Source organism: Notothenia rossii, assembly GCF_949606895.1.
Source record: "Notothenia rossii genome assembly, chromosome: 6".
Classification (NCBI taxonomy): domain Eukaryota; kingdom Metazoa; phylum Chordata; class Actinopteri; order Perciformes; family Nototheniidae; genus Notothenia; species Notothenia rossii.
In genome coordinates this window covers 30818991-30835854 of record NC_136909.1, presented here as the reverse complement: position 1 = coordinate 30835854, position 16864 = coordinate 30818991, and the positions used below count along the sequence as shown (strand labels likewise).

Here is a 16864-nt window from a genome sequence, read left to right as displayed (position 1 = left end):
AAATAGCTGACATTTAAAAACATTGAATACACTGATGGGCGGTCTGAAAAAAAGATTAACCGTCGCCTGTGAATGACGACAGAGTGTCGCATAGTTGCATAATTTGGCAAGATGGCCGCCTCCATGAGACTCCTGTTTCGGAGGGTGATCCGTCTTTCCCACAGAAATGTTAATGTTACCGCTGCTGGTGCTCCAGGCCAGCCCGCTGGCTGCTGGGAGCCGCCGAGCTGTCGGTGCTTTAGCGAGGCCGCCGGAGACAGAAGCACGCACTTCGGTTTCGAAACGGTGCCGGAGACAGAGAAGGCAAAGAGAGGTGAGCAGTCTCTCTGTATGATAACAAACTTCATTCAAACATGTCACTACCTAAAAGCTCCTTTACGGTGTGTAATTGTACACACCGTCAGAGAAAGTATTTCAGATGTTGTTGGGATCTTAAGGATGTGCCAGACAGTTCGGCTTACACTAAGTCCATGAAAATACATTTCTGTCAATAAAATCTCTTTAATGTGTTCAAGGTGAATTTAACAGTGGTACCTTGATGCAGATATTGGTATAACGTTTTAAATTGTCTGATACCTGCAGTGTTGTTTTTATTTTTAAGCTAGGGAAATAATTGGCTGATTTAGCACAGAGCATACTATTTCTGTATGTTGTTAACTTGTTATTCTCGGTCAATATTTACCCAACGTTATATTAATAAACACTCAAACCTTTCCCCTCATCAAACTTGTGTTTGGCATAATGACAAGAATACAAAAATATTTTCTTTCCTTATAGAAACACTTAATAAAGATGTTCAATTTCATGAATGGTCATTTTAGACATTCTATCATCTAACTATTAAAAGTTATACAAAAATAATATTAAAAACATTTAACATGAGTCTTTATCGATCCCCCTGGGCGCAAGTTCAGTTTTCCCTCTTTGTTTATATATTTGTAATACACACACACACATACACACACACACACACACACACACACACACACACACACACACACACACACACACACACACACACACACACACACACACACACACACACACACACACACACACACACACACACACACACACACACACACACACACACACACACACAGTAATACAGATAGGCGCACACATGCCAGTCTGTCCGGCACCAGTGAGCAGTTGGGTTCGGTGCCTTGCTCTGCTCAAGGGCGCCTGGCACCTCTCCACAAAACGGTCCACATTCTGTATGTCTGGTCCGATCGGCCTTTCAGCCTGAGCCACTGCTGCAATTTCAAATAAAGATACCTTGTCGAAAGTTTAAGTTAAAGCCTTTATTTACCCAGGCAAGTCATTTAGAATATGATTAACATGTCAATAAGTAACCAAAGACATTCAACTTTATATATTGACTTTGTCACTTGAGATTGAAAACATTTCTCCTTGATCACAAAACATTAAAGCAAGCGAAAACAAACCATCTAAAGTATATTCTTTGATAGAATATGTGAGTCAGCTTCAGGGACAAGATGCTCTCTCTTTGTGTTTTTCCAGTGTATAAGGTGTTTGAGAACGTGGCGCAGAAGTACGACACCATGAACGATGCCATGAGTCTGGGGTTCACCGACTGTGGAAAGACACGCTGCTCCACGTCATGCACCCCCAGCCCGGGGTGAGACTCCTGGACGTGGCCGGTGGAACAGGTAAAGCAGCTCTTGTGTATTTTCTACATACCATCAAACTTAAACCTTAACTCACTGACTTCTTTTTGTTGTTGTGATTATTCCCCTTGCAGGTGACATTTCGTTACGTTTTCTGGAGTACGTTTGTTTTCAGCAAGAGAGGCAGAAGCGGCGTGCAGCCCGGTCCATGCAGGCACCGTCGTGGCAGGATATTTCTAACAACTACTCGACAGAGGAGGAGGAGGAAGGGCCCCAGGAATCCAGAGCGGTGGTCTGTGACATCAACAAGGAGATGCTGAGAGTAGGAAAGCAGAAGGCTGACGGCCTGGGCATCAGTGCTGGTGAGCTTCACTCTGATTCCCTCGGATGTGAAACACAGCTTTTTGGGATTACCTTTTCACAATATATGTACAGGTCATAGGGACAAATGTAGGGCTGCAGCTAACAATTATTTTCTTTATTGATTTATCTGCAGATTAGGTTCTCTTATTAATCACATGTTTTTTTAGAGTCCAAAGTGATGACTGCAAATGTCTTGTTTCGGCCATCCATATCCGAAACTTGAGAGATGTCCGGCATTTCTCTGTTTTTAAATATCTTTCAAAGATATTTCAAACAGAGAAATGCCGGACATCTCCATCTTAAAGGGGCTTTAAAAATATTTGCATTCAAAATTACTTTTACATTTTTAATCTATTTTTAAAATGGTTCAAATAAGTTTTCTGTTAGTCAACTCATCAGTGCAGCTCTAGTTATAGGAGCCTGAATTCACCCCCATCTTTGCGTCCAGAGTCAGACAGCCATTTTTGTTATTGCCCAAATGTGTCCATACGTATAATATGACAAAGTTATAATTAAAAAAAATACAAGTTTGGCTTTTTTGTGAAAAATAAAAAAATTTAGAGTAAAGAATCCAAAAGTTTATTTTGGCTTCAGTTATAAAACTCACAGTAGTTATCATTAATATGGTTTTAGTCAGAATTCCATTTGTATTAATAATTGTTGTTAGACATTTCTAAATCAGGCAGCCATAAACAAGAGCTTTAGCTAAACATTCAGTTCTTTTATCGGTGCCTTTAGTTTTCATTTAAAGTGGACCTATCATGCTATTTTTGAATAATATATTGTAGGACCATAACTATATAAGCATATTTATACCTTTTATTTTTCAAATACCAAACAGATCATGCATTTTATCCATTCCACATTTCTCTCAATTTAACACTGCCTTTCTCGTCGGATTCAGTGAGAACAGCACCATCTACAGGCCTGAAATATGTACTACATCGTCTCCAGCGCTTTGGAACGGCAATGTCCGTGGCTGTCTCCTCCTGATTGGTGGAGTTGGCCCAATAGCCGTAGCGCCACTTCTGTGACGTCATAGAAGTGTTCAAATCTGGATCAGTCTGTATCAGATCCATTGCAGACCCTTTTTAAGAGATTTGGGTATGGAGGAAAATAGAGAGGGTTGTGTTTTCTGACACTTGGTGAGTTCCCTGGAACACCGGGGACACATATTCATGTATAAAAGATGTACAAAAGTGCATTTTGCATGATAGGTCACTTTTAAATTTGCTGCATTAGTTCTTTATCAAAAACCAATCTGTAATTTTAGCGATATACTGAGAGCCGCAGTAAAGCAGAATTAATTACACTTTAAAATCTGTTTATTTATTGCAGGTAATATTAATGTATTCAACAATGTTACCGAAAATATCTTTCTTGTATTGTGCAGCCTTAAATGTCTACAGCTGAATGTCTCAGATAATATTATGCAAACACTTGTTTGAGAGTTCTGTGCAACCATGCATGATCTCAACGGTGTGCATAATCCTTATTCTTCCACCTTGTGATCTGAGTCGAGGGCAACGTTTGCTGAAGTGTGCCTGTGTGCGGCAGGTCTGTCCTGGGTAGTGGGGGACGCAGAGGAGCTGCCCTTTGATGATGACCAGTTCGATATTTATACCATCGCCTTTGGGATTCGAAACGTCACCCATATAGATCAGGTAACTGGTATTATCACTACAGCTTCTCTCATGCTCAGATGCTTCTATGAAGACTGTTCATTCATATTCCCGGGTCCACATGAGAAAGCACACGTTACAAATAACAGTCCAGATCAAAGAACACATTGGAAATAATCATAAAAGTAAAGTCCACGTAAATCAACACATTTAAAAACACACCATAAACATAACAGTCCTTGTGAATCAACACTTTTAAAGAGACGCATACAAAATTAAAGTAGATGCAAATCACAAACATATATATGTGTTTGTTTAATCTGATTACATTTCTACATTACAAATTACCTAATGCATAACACTCTACTTATAGACAGTACTGTCAAGTGTTTAAATGTGATCTATTTGATCACATATGATTGTCAGAAAAATAAACCAAAGAAGTTCTTGTAAATTTGTAGATAATGTGTTTTCATTTGAACATGCTTTAAACATCTTCCACGTGAATTAAGAGAGCTCACAGCTAGACTTGTTTTGGCAAATTGTTAAATGTATTTAGAGATGCAGCTAAAATATAATTCTTCAATCATCCAGTGTATAACATGGATATGTAAACTAGAGTATGTCTTTCAATTGTTTCAAATCCAATAATACTCAACTTACAAAGAAAGGTATCTTGGAAAATGTAAAGTCAAAGAACTGCGAAGCTGTTACTAACTGATATCTTTGCTGTAGAAATGACTTGAGATATTCAGTAATCATTTAAACTGTTATTAAAGGGGCCCTTTTCCGCTTCCCCCCCTCCCCCCTCCCTAATGTCACAGTAGAGGCGCAGAATACTAATATGAACCTGAAGATGAGCATTATAGGGCCCCTTTAAGCATGTCAGCATTCATTCTGTTCTGGTTCTCAGGCTCTGCAGGAGGCTCTGCGTGTCCTGAAGCCCGGTGGCAGGTTTATGTGTTTGGAGTTCAGCAAAGTGACAAATCCTGTTCTAGCAAGGTGAGGAGAAGTGCTCTCTAATGGATTGTGACTAACTGTGAATATGAATCAACCGTATGAATCTCAGAGACTCTCTGTTGATTCATCACTGCCTTCACAGATCCTGCAAAACATTTTCACAGCTTGTTGTTTCTCTCGGAGGTGGTCGTATTCAAGAGTAGAGTACTCTGTCTCACCACATACAAGCAGTTGTTTTTCTTTTAAGTTACATGTATGCTGCCTACATTAAGACAGATCCCATAGATGCTCGGTTATACTGAGCACAAATTAGAAATATATATATATATATATATATAATATATATATATATGTTTTTTTATCCGAGTGGATTTTGTGTCCTTGGATGACACGCCCTCTTGTGGTTTTGTTCCTAAAAGCACTTCAGCTTGTTAAATGTGAGCTGGCTGCAGAGTACTAAACAGGGTTCTTACGGTCATTTAAAAACCTGGAAAAGTCATGGAAATTCAAAATGCAAATTCCAGGCCCTGGAAAAGTTATCGAAAACAATATTTTTCATGTCATGGAATGTAACTAACGTTGCATCAAATGTAATTTAAATCTTATCTAATCGCCGAAATAGTAATACTATAATGATAATAAATACTGTATAGTAATGAAACGTAAAATGTCATTTAACTGTTGAGGTATTTGCTGGTGAGAGATTGTAGTTGCTTTAGTGTGTTGAAGCTAGTAAGCCTATTTGATTTGTTTTAGATGGGCACAACATGTTTCATATGTAGACCTTATTTTCCTGTTCCATGTTCAAATAAACCATTTCAGTGGTACGCTGAGAAAGAGTTATTTTTTTGGTCATGGAAAATCAGGTAAAGGTCATGGAGAAGTCATGGAAAATCATTGGTGTAAAAGTGTACGAACCCTGACTAAAGAGCAAGGAGAGTGTATACTCTGTGAAGGGTCCAGTGTTCAGATGAACACTCTTCCAAGAACACAGGAATAGTTTTAGTCAAATATTTTTTTAAAGAAGCGGTCTGAATAAAACCTGGAGACTGTTGTTGCCAGAGGTGGGAGAAGTACTCAGATCTTGGACCAAAAGTAAAAGTACTCATTATGCAGATTGGTCAATTTCAAATTCATGAAAGATACGAAATCCTTTTAAAAATACTTTTATAGGGTAAGAACTCATCACAAACAAACGATTAGTTTCATATAAGAAGGATTTTAAAAATGAGTGTATCTGCAGCAGGTTTCAGCTCACTGACTTTGATCCTGTTACATGTTTTCAGGCTTTATGACGCGTACAGTTTCCAGATGATCCCAGTTTTGGGAGAGGTGATAGCTGGAGACTGGAAGTCTTACCAGTATCTGGTAGAAAGCATCCGCAAGTTCCCGGACCAAAGGTAAGAACCTTTTTATTTTCTTCCGTCTACTCTTTTCTACCATTGCTACTCTGATTTGATTCAACTCCAGTTGGGGGTATTTCATAAAAAATGTCATCACTTTCTGATTTTAATGGTTTGATTTAGGATATGTGCACTAATCCAGATGTTAAATGTAATACCGTTTTAATATTTCAAAGACCTTTTGCTAAGTACATTTTAAGGTCAGATAATGGGCAAAAAATCGTAGTGATCTTTTCTTTTCTTTTAAGGACAAAACTACTGAATAACTGAGTCACTGTATGTTTCCTTAGGTTCATGTTTTTCAAGCTGTCTGCAGTGTAACTTGTGGACTCACTGTCATTTCCTTTTCTTCTCTCCTGAAGGAGGAGTTTAAAGGTATGATTGAGGACGCAGGTTTCTACTCTGTGAAGTACTACAACCTCACCGGTGGAGTCGTGGCTCTTCACTCTGGTTTCAAGCTGTGAGATGCACTCCTCTGGAAAACAGAAGCAAAAAGACTGGCTCTGTGTTTCACACTTCTCTGTCTGTATTTCAAACTGTGCAGAGTTCTCAGACATGAACGTCAGAGCTCCTCTCTCAGCAATGACTGCACCATGAGAGAAGCATTTCGGTGGACATATTTATTTCCCTGCTGATGGTCTTGGTTCAGCAACGATTAGACTGTACTTAATACCTTTGTTGGTAAAGAATGCTGCACTGATAACCTAAATGTCACTATATTTGTGGTATCAGTGTTAAGGCTACTAGCAAGTGAGTTTATGTGCAGCTTTTTTCAAATATTTGGATGTAATATTTACATTTTGGCTACAAATAAAGAATGTTTAAAAGGATCTCTGTACCTGAATGGATTATTCTCAAAGCAATGTATTTCTTCTGCGCTTAAAACAATGTCAAAATCTCAATGTGAAATGCAGGTAATGGAAAGGAGGATACATCACAGGAGATACTGGAATACTTTGGACATGGATTTGGATCAGAGAAGATCTAATTGTCCTGATTGTAATTACGATGAATATACAACGCCTCCATGGAATTTTCTCGAAATGAAAAGCAACCGAATAACTCAAATGTTCTATTTTATGTGAAATAGTTGAATGTCAAATAGAAAAAAACAACATGCAATGAAAATATGCAAACATTATTATTTTAGCACATTTTCAATATACTTTACTAGGTTGTTTTTTCTGACAGTTTAGAATGAGTGTTCTACGTAGTTTTTGCTTCTTCTTGACTTACTAAACTGTCATTGGTATTTCTTTTTTTGCATAATATATTACATGTCTTTTTTCTCGATGTTTCTCTATGTGGTGTGTTCTGATATTTTCAACACTGTCGTTTTTTGCATAATTTCAAAATACAATACTGTGTTTTCAACGTACTATACTATGCTGTTTTTAGCATATGTTTCTCATACTATATATACACTTTCTTTTCTTTTATACATTTTCGACAAACAATTATACGTTTTAATTTGTTTGACTATTTTCTATAAACTATACTACTGGTTCTGTGTTTCACGCTTTTCTGTCCAACTGCCAAACTAAAGCCCCAGAGCTCCTCTCTGCAGCAATGACAGAAAAACATGTCCGACATGAAGAGTGAACATATTTTCCTGGGTTCGGTTCAGCGACGCTTAAACTGTACTAAATACAGAAAGCAATCCCAAAATGCCTCTATATTTCTGGTATCAATGTTAGGACTACTAGCAACTGAGTTTAGTTTTGAATATTTTTAGTCTAGTTCTGTAACATCAAAAAGTGTTTAAAAAGTTGATCTCGGTATCTGAATGGATTCTTCTCAAAGCTACGGAAGGCAAAGACTTTCTTCTTATGATAAAACAATGTCAAAATCTGAATGTGAAGTGCAGGTAATAAAAAGGAGGACACCACAACATGAGTTACTTGAATAAAACTGTATATTTTACAGATCTTTGTACACTTTAATTACAAAACTGTATGGTACTAAAGTTTTAAAATCAGTTTTTTGGTCAGAGAAGATTTAATCGTCTTGTGTGCAATTACCATGTATATACAAAGTCTCATGTTAGTGATTTTTTTCAAAATAAAAAGCAACCAAATAACTCAAACGTTCATACACTCTGAACATAAGACATGGCTTAAAGATAAATATATTAGTAAATAAATATTCAGAGAACATTTCCATTTATGAAATGTGTTTGCTATACAGGTACAGAAATATACACAGATTGATTTCTAGCCTTTTTCTTTAAAACATTTGTAATGGTAGTGACAGAGAATAATTATATTCTTAAAAAATTAAAAAATATTAATTTTTGTACACATTTTAAGTGCTAGAAACGATAACAAAAAAATTAAATAGTGACTCAAGTACCCAAAATGTTATATTTGCAGTAGGTACATATCTCTATGCAAAAGGCAAGATTAGATTCTCACTTGATTACAGCACTGGGTTAACTTATAAATAGGGTTATTCAGAAAGTCTTCCTCTGTGTAGAGAATGTGTGTATTTCATAGAAACAGTATAACAACAGTCTGCAGGACAAACAGAAAGGCATGAATGACAAGCATTGATATCGCGAGTATGTATTATGCATGGCACGATATGATTCAAACAGATACACTGTGGTATTTATAACTGCATTGTTTAAAAAAAAAAAAAAGTCACAGTAAAATAAGGAACCCTTTTGAAAAATGAGTCTTTTCCAGCCACTTTCCTTTGGCCTTTTGATACATACTAGATATCTTTTAGAGCATGTCTCATTTAGGAAATTGGGTAAGTGACAGCAAAAATACACTTTTATGGGCTTCCAAACAAAAAGTAAGAGTGCAACACTCTGCTTCTGAAAAACATCTACTGACCCAGAGACACTGCCACTTCAGACAACCCAAAGAGGCGCAGTGTCTTTTAGATATTGCTACAAACAGCTTCCCAGCGTAAGGCTTCCATGTTGCTCTGGCACATTTCATACAGGTAGGCCACTGCTGGACAGAAATGCAATGCATAAACAAATTCTGTATTAATATTGAATAGACACCAGTGTCAGCCTTGCATTCACATTTCTATGCATTTTTCTGTAATATATAGCTTCTTCTCCTCAGAGAAATGTGTGGGTCACAGACACTTAAAAGGACCCATTTCCCTGCTTTTGACAAAAGTAAAAGAAAATAAAACAATCAAGTCTTTCTGTTTTGGTATAGCTATGTCCGTACAACCTATTCGAGCTGGTGGTTGAAGCTTTATAGGCAGTCAGTGTTTATGCGTGCACCTATACATGTAGATGTTTGTGAATTAAGGGTGATCTTTTTGTGGAGAAAAAAAAAAGGCAAATTCCTATATTTGGCAGAGAAAAGATATAGAAACTAAAATCTCTTAAGAAATGGGCCCAGATTACTTAATTACCCTTGATGGCAGCAGATAGAAACCAAACCAACCTACTTCTAGTTTCAGTCCATCTATATTTGTAGTTCCACTTTGTCTCAGTGCTATGAAAACATGGTGCTGAGATGTTTCATGGCCACAGGAATGAACTTGACACACTGTCTAGAAATGACAGGCCATTTCAGTAGAAATCCACACAATCGAAGATGATAACATTCAGCGCTCAGAGAGCACGGTTACAACAAGGCAGCTGAGGGTTTCAATGATTGACTGACAGATTCGGTACCAAATACATACTTCAGACTGAGTCCCATCTCACTGGGCTCTAAGTTCATATACCCAGACCCCCCTCATTTGATGGTGTACTGCTCCCCAAAGAAGCTGGGCTGGCAGAGAGCTGAGGGTGAAACAAAGCCCTGGTCTCCTCCTCCAGAGGGTACGACTGACCTCTAAATTGTCAGAGGTAAAATACCTCTCCCTGGGCTCATGTTGCTCTGCTGTCGCCCCTCTGCCTCCACTGGGACATTAATGGGTAATAAACTGCTCTGGGTCTCTGCCCCTGGGCAAAATTCACAATCTGTGTCCTCCGGAATTATGGGTATTCTCTGGTTGAGTTCGCAGCAGCCCTGCCCGGAACAGGCTTCCGAGTCTGCGTACTGCACATTAACAGCGTAGTCCTCGGCGTAGCGCCCCCCCGCGGCCCTGTGCACCTTCAGCTCTTTGTAGAAGCAGCAAGGCAGCCCTTCGTAGCTCACCTGCTCCGAGGGGGGGCACAGGTGCTCGGGGGCAAAGTAGTTCTTGGAGGAGGCGCTGTGAAAGTCCATCCCCCTGTAAAAGCGTCCTGAGGTCAGAGACCCAGCTTGGTCCGAGTCCTGCCCTTTGCACTGCACATTGGGAGGGGCCCTCGAAGCAGCAGCTACAGGCTGCAGCCCCGAGCTCCCCCGACTCCTCCTGTGGCCCCTTCCCCCTGTCTGCTCTAGGGGGGCTCTGGAGCCCCGGCTGAGGTAGTGCTAGTGTTGCTGTTCTCCCTGGGTTCCAGTGATGAGTGACTGCTGTAGTTGGGCTCCAAGCTGCAGTTGGAGAGGTGGTCCCCCGAGTTGTATCCTGAAGCTCCGGGGGGGAGCTGCAGGCAGTCGTGTCCCAAGGGAACAGGGGATGAGGAATCCTCAGCAGGAGCTGTGGCACACGCCGCAGCCCCCGCCTCCCCCACAGACCCCCTGCATGGACTCTTACTCCGGTACACGTACGGATCGTAGTCGCTGCTCAGCGAGCTGCGGAAAGTGGAGCAGCTGCCGTACACTCCCTGGTTGCTGACCTCAGTACAGTCCAACATGGAGTCGCTGGAGGAACAATGGCACTGACCCGAGCTGCTGCTGCTGCTGTCGCTGCCAGGGCAGTCGGCAAGGTAACCACTGCACACCGAGCGGTGACCGTGGTAACAGTTCAGGCCAGAAGTGCTGCTAGTATCACCGATTCTTGTAGCAGAGGCTGGTGCCATGTGCACCACAGTGGGGTATAACAGACCCTGCTGGAAGGCCCTGCTGTGTTGGCCCTTGTGGGCCCCCCCTCCTCCACCAAGCTGCCCTGCCATAGTAGGCCCATGGCCCCCCTCGGGCTGTTGGGGGAAAGTCAAACCCTGAAAATAGTAGTGCTGGTACATAGTCTCGTACTGCGAGAAGCACGCTGCTCGGGAAAATTTCGACATGGAACTTTGGCCGTTTGAAAGCACCATGATGCGGCTGTGCTGGGTAGGCGGGGGGCCGCGGTGCTCTAATCCACAGTGGTGGGGGTTGACCGAGTGGTCCAGATGGAGGGTGGGGTGGTAGCTCCGCAGAAAGGCGGATGTTGATTGGGGGGTGTACAGACCCTGAGGATCTGGGTGCTGGTCCACGGTCAGCATGGTGATGGGGTTTCCGTGGGGGTCCATGCTGGTTCTGGTTGGGTAGGCGGTCACCTGGCCGGCGCGGTGCACCCTGCCGGGGTAGTGGACCGGCAGCACCACCCGCTGCCGGCTGTGCACTGGGTTGCCGGGGTCCATGCAGGCCGGTCCTGGATTCCCCTTCTTTTGCTCTGAAAAATAACAGCACATCCTCATGAATGTCTCTGTTGTTTCTCAGTGTATCTTTTTTTGTGTTTGTATGTTTTTTTCTCTTGATGACAAAGAGTGTTTTATCTGAACATCAAAGCTAAATATTGTCTTACCGATGATGTTGTGTCTACAGTGGGGGCAGGTGTGATGCTGGAGCAGCCAGGGGTCCACACATTTCTTATGAAACCTGTGAGCACACGGGATAACTCGCAGCTCCTGTGGGGGGAAACACATCAAAAGATACAACTGTCAGATACTACCGTAATGTAATACACAAATAACAATTGTTTCACACTTTTTATCACAATGGAACATAATGTATACAAGTAAGTTAAGTATAACAATTAATAATGATAATTTACGTGTCAATTAACTCTCTGCCTAAAAGTGAAACACATTTAAACGATGGTGTAATTTCAGGATTTATGAATTCCTGCAACTCCCAAAGTTACCAAGTTGTTACATAAACAATTCTCAGTTAAGTAACAAACGTCCACAAGGTGGCAGCAAAGCTGTACAGAGCTGTCAACTGGAGTGAATTGATTAACATTTTACCTCTGAGTAATCTAATTCATATTATGCCAAAAACAAGACTCTTAACAACAAGTCACACAATGGTACAAATACAAGTCTGTCGTCAATGTCACCACTTTCTGGAACAAAACAAACAAACGGCTAACACTGGAGGATTGATATGAAAGGAATGCAACACTTTGTATTCAGACGGAGAACTGGCATGGAGGAATTCCAGGATGACAGGAGGAGCGGTATGAATTATTATATTCATCTCCTCTGAAAGCTCTCACTGCCATTAATACTTTATTCTAAGGTCGATGTGACTCATCTTTGGGCCCTCTTCCACCCAGGCTTTTGTTGATTCACTGCTGAAAAAGCGCTTTGATGCCATTCAGCCTTTTATATTGCCACTTCCTCTGTGCAAGCCTGGCGCCACGCTTTGTTGTGATTTCTTCCCCTCCTCACCGAAGAGACACATAACCACAAAAAAAAACCTTACACATACGCCAACTATGTCCCCCCCCCCCCCCGGGCACTGGGGTTTGTCCCCATAGCGAAGATGAACAATGCTGTTGACAATGACTCCTTAAAAAGATGAAAAGAAAGCCACATTTGGGAAAACAGGAAGCATAATCACAACCTAATGCACTCTGGGTACCGTTATCTCTCCAGGTGCTCTCAAAGACTGAACTAAACATCTGAAAAGGCGCCGGAAAGAGCATCACGGAGGATCGCGGTCCCCGAGCACATCAGGGGAACTTCCATTCTATTGTCCACATAACTGCATTATGTTTCATGTCTACAGAATATAAAGAAAAGAAAACAAGCACAGGTGGACGGTGACCACACTAACACTGCCAGCAAAGTTGTTTCTCCCTCATGGTCAACTTATGCTCTAGAGTTTGGATAAACAGCCGCTCACGTACATTATCTCCGAGTTGCTAAGAGAAATTGTAATCAGTTTTTGTTTAGCTTTTTAAAAAGGTTCATTCTTGTTTTTGATTGGATTTCACAATCATGGTCCCAACAGATACAAATAAAATAAGGTTCACCACAGTTCACAATAAACAAGATCCTTATAAAATGTGTATGGTAAACCAAAAATTAAACAAAATACAAGATAAATAACGCAAACAAGATGTAGTTTATGCTCATTTTAAGAGTTTAATCGCAAAATATGAAATCACAAATTATTTGGGACTTAAATAGTGTTTTGGTAACTATTTACACTAACATTTTACCAGGACTTTAAAACCAAACATCTCTAGACTGCCTTTTGTTATGTTATGTTTGTTTATACTGCTGTTCTTCCTTGTAAAGCGACCTTGGGTATTATGAAAGGCGCTATAAACATCCAAGTTATTATTATTATTATTTATACTGAAACATTATTATTAATATTTCTCTCCAAGAGCCTGACAAAGCCATAACACTTTACCGTTTTTGAGGTACCCTTTTCACTAAGTTGAGGTATTATCACGGTTTTTAATGTTTTGTTGCATTGGCTACCAAAACATGTGGACTGGCTAAAAGTTCATTTCGAAATAGTATACTTATATGTGTACATATACAAAAAGAAAGGTATTAATGTGAGAGCTAGCATTGCAACCCGTATTGAAAAAAAAGTTGATGGCAATACCATTATACCGTCTGTCCTCAAAGCAGATAAAGTCTCTATATGAGCTCAAAGGACGTAGCATCTTTTCTTACCTCCCCATCGATGTACTTTTCTAGACAGATGGCGCAGTCGGAGGTGGAGCTGCTGCTCAGAGAGTCGGAGGCTCCACAGCTGCTCTCGCGCTGGCCCTTTCCTTTGGCCTTGAACTTCCTCGTCTCCATCTTTTCCAAGGCTTGGATGGCCATTCTATTCATGGAGCTCTGTGGTGGGGGGGGGGGGGGGTGAGGTACAGGTTAAGCGCGGATTATGAGACCCACAAACAAGGCATTTAAATGATAACACTAACAGTGTAAAGTCCACTCAGAGAGGATGTTTCGGGGTAAAAAAGCCATTACATTTTCATGCGTCAGTGTTGGCAACTTGTTAACCGTGTTCTTCTTTGATGATGTTCAAAGACTCCTATTATGCACATTCTGAGGTTCATATTTGTATGTTGTTCCTTCCTCTACTGTGACATGTTTACATGCTTTAATATTCAAAAAGCTCTTTATTTTGTTCATACTCTGACATATTCTGTCTGGAACCAGAGCCCAGTGTTCTCTGATTGGTTAGCTGGCCGGCTCTGTTGTGATTGGTCAGCTTAGCTTAAAAACGTACAATGTGCTGGAGCACTAGCCAATAGAAGCACGAGTGTAATGTAGTGATGTCACTATGTTACAGGAGTAAACAAAGGACTACAATCAAGGCGTTTCAGGCAGGAAAGGGGGGGGGGGGAGAGAGAGAACTTGGGATTTTAACCTTAGCAGACCATTTACATACACAAAAACCTATATAACACACTACAGAGAAGAAAACCTCCCAAAAGCATAATAGGGCCCCTTTAATGACAGAGGGTTACATTTGTCATGATTAGACATGTTCCCCATTGTCACATTACATCATTGTGCAATGTTTCACTGATGCTTTAGCAACGCTCTCTGGTTCTCCACTCTTTTTATCGCTCATTTGTTTTGTGTTGCCTTCAAAATATAACTTGGTGATTGATGAAAGTTGCCACATGCAGAACCACTTTTGAGGATTAAACTAAATGATTCACATGTGTAGCAGAAATTGGGACATAAAGCAGTAAACCAGAGTTATGTGTGTGTCGGCTTTACTTAAAGGAAGGAACGCTCTCCAGGGTCTTTTTCTTGCTGCCTCACAACGAGATAATTGAAGTCTTTGTAAGTTAAAGAGCAATGAACTTTGGCATGAAAGCCAATCTCATCACAGGGTTAAAAAAAATAGAACATGAGGTAATCTGTATGTTCAGTTTGTAATTAACTGCAGTGTTGTGAGGGCAAACCCTGGAGGAAACCTTAGATAAACCCCAAACTATTCCACTTTTAACAGTCAAATTAGAGAGGACATGTTAATACTGTATTAACAATATTTACACTACAAGATGTTAATTACATTTTCCCATTTCAGGGAGGAAAGGTTGTTATAATGTAACAAACCCCTCTGGTGTGAGCTGCTCTCTTAATTAACCACCAAAGGAAGTCATCGGCTGCTGTGCCACAAATTACACACACACACAGAGAAAGAAAGTGTCTTTACACACGTGTGCTGACGGGATTACACCGGATGCCGCTACAGTTTTTCTGCTCCGTCATGACACCTCTGTGTTTTTTGTCCCAGCGGCCAACTTCTCATCAGCCCTAATTAAATGCTGATCCTGATTCATGCGCCCGGACATAAGCCTCCACTGAGAGCTTTTAGTTAACCATCGAGAGGAATCAATCAAAATGGTTGCTACCGTCACCCAGCTCTGGTAGAGTCACGCTGCGTGGAAAAACACGGCATTGGTTTGCGTGTTTTGTGTCACATCACTGTTTTTGTGACTCAAACTTGCTTTGTGATGAGTGTGTGTTCTGACACTGACCTGGCTTCTCCTTTGCTTGAGTTTGATCTTGATGAGCAGAATGAGGCACACCAGCGACACAACCACGAAGAAAGCCAGGAAGATGCCCATGTCGAAATATTCTGTGGGCTGCTGTGGAAAAAAGAGGGCAAGAGAAACACATTTGTCAAATTATCTTCACATGCAGTCGTTAAAAATGGTTAATTTTGCCATAATGTTGCATTTTCCATCAAGTTAGTTGCTCATTAGAGCCGACCACTCACTGATGTGACTCGTTGAACATGTTATTAGGCAAATACAAATAAATAAAAAGGACTTTATGGAATAAATAGACGATTTAATGTGATTTAATCATTGCCGTGTCTTTTCTTTTTGTGCTATTGTGTCCTTTTAAGACTGTCGGATGTAGTCACAACTACATCTCTCAATCAAACAAGACAACTCTGCAGATTGCAGAAAAGACCCTTCAATACAAAGCTTATCGGCAGAAGGGGTTTGTTTCTCAAGGATTTGTCATTTTTCAAGCAATGGTCAGTTTCTCAACTGGGAGGATTTACTTGTAAATTAAATACATTTGGGTTTTGGAATGTTGGTTGGTTGAAACAAGCTAATTAAATGCTTAACTCCGTAGATTTCACTTCTTTTCGCTCAATAACAGACTGATCAATTGCCAGTTCATTTGATAATTAGATCATTATTTGAGGTTTTATTTACTTGAAAAAGCAGAATTTGCATCTTTGCTTTTTGCTGAGATGAGTCCGATAACTTGTGGGGATAAACACTTTTATTAAAGACCCAGCTAAGATTAGCCAGATTGTTGTTCTCATCAAAACAACTTCTCTCAGCCTTTCATTATGTCAAGTTATTTGACCTCCAAGTGCTGGTCCTTTTATCGAGTATTTCTAAGCAGACAAATAGTTCTTTGAATGGCTGATATGTATCTCCCTCAGTGCCTCTGGGAAACGGATAAGAAAGACAGGGTCAGATTTCACAGCTGGAACTTTTGATTGTCTTCACATCTTAAAAAACTTCTCTGTGCTGATTGCTGCTTGGGCCTCACAAACATGTTCACCTTGTCCTCATGTTCCTCACATGTGCCTTAGATTAGTGTCACACACATGCACGTCATCTACACGGAGTGTGGTTTTGGCATGTGCTCTTACCCTCGGTGGTCTGTGTTGTATCCGAGCGCGGGCCACTTTCTGCTTGTTGACAATGTTCATCAATTTGACGGCGTCATTGCCCTTCACGTAAACCACGGGCCGCTTCAGAGGATCCTCTGCAACCTGGTTCAGCTGAACAGAGGGAAGAAGAAAGAACTACATCAAACACACATTTACACACTCAAGTCATTTATCTTGTCAATAATACCATTTTTCTAGGTTATTCTCATCATGAG

At 40.6% G+C, this 16864-nt stretch overlaps 2 protein-coding genes across 2 annotated transcripts in view; one reads left to right on the top strand and one right to left on the bottom strand.

Annotated features, from left to right (window-relative positions):
* The first annotated feature begins 78 nt into the window (after positions 1-78).
* Positions 79-7485, top strand: coq5 (coenzyme Q5, methyltransferase). The gene is given in 8 exon segments (XM_079689197.1): positions 79-313; positions 1525-1587; positions 1590-1673; positions 1766-1993; positions 3552-3658; positions 4530-4618; positions 5863-5973; positions 6341-7485. Coding segments are annotated over 8 exon segments (987 nt in total). The 5' UTR covers positions 79-111; the 3' UTR covers positions 6444-7485.
* Positions 7486-7876: 391 nt separating this feature from the next.
* znrf3 (zinc and ring finger 3) overlaps positions 7877-16864 on the bottom strand; it is a 67449-nt gene continuing 58461 nt past the window's right edge. Inside the window, 11 exon segments of the mRNA XM_079689196.1 lie at positions 7877-9792; positions 9795-9845; positions 9848-10242; positions 10244-10324; positions 10326-11042; positions 11044-11092; positions 11095-11409; positions 11542-11644; positions 13655-13822; positions 15487-15597; positions 16629-16760. Of these exon segments, the coding sequence (XP_079545322.1) occupies positions 9671-9792; positions 9795-9845; positions 9848-10242; positions 10244-10324; positions 10326-11042; positions 11044-11092; positions 11095-11409; positions 11542-11644; positions 13655-13822; positions 15487-15597; positions 16629-16760 (2244 nt within the window). The 3' untranslated portion in view covers positions 7877-9670.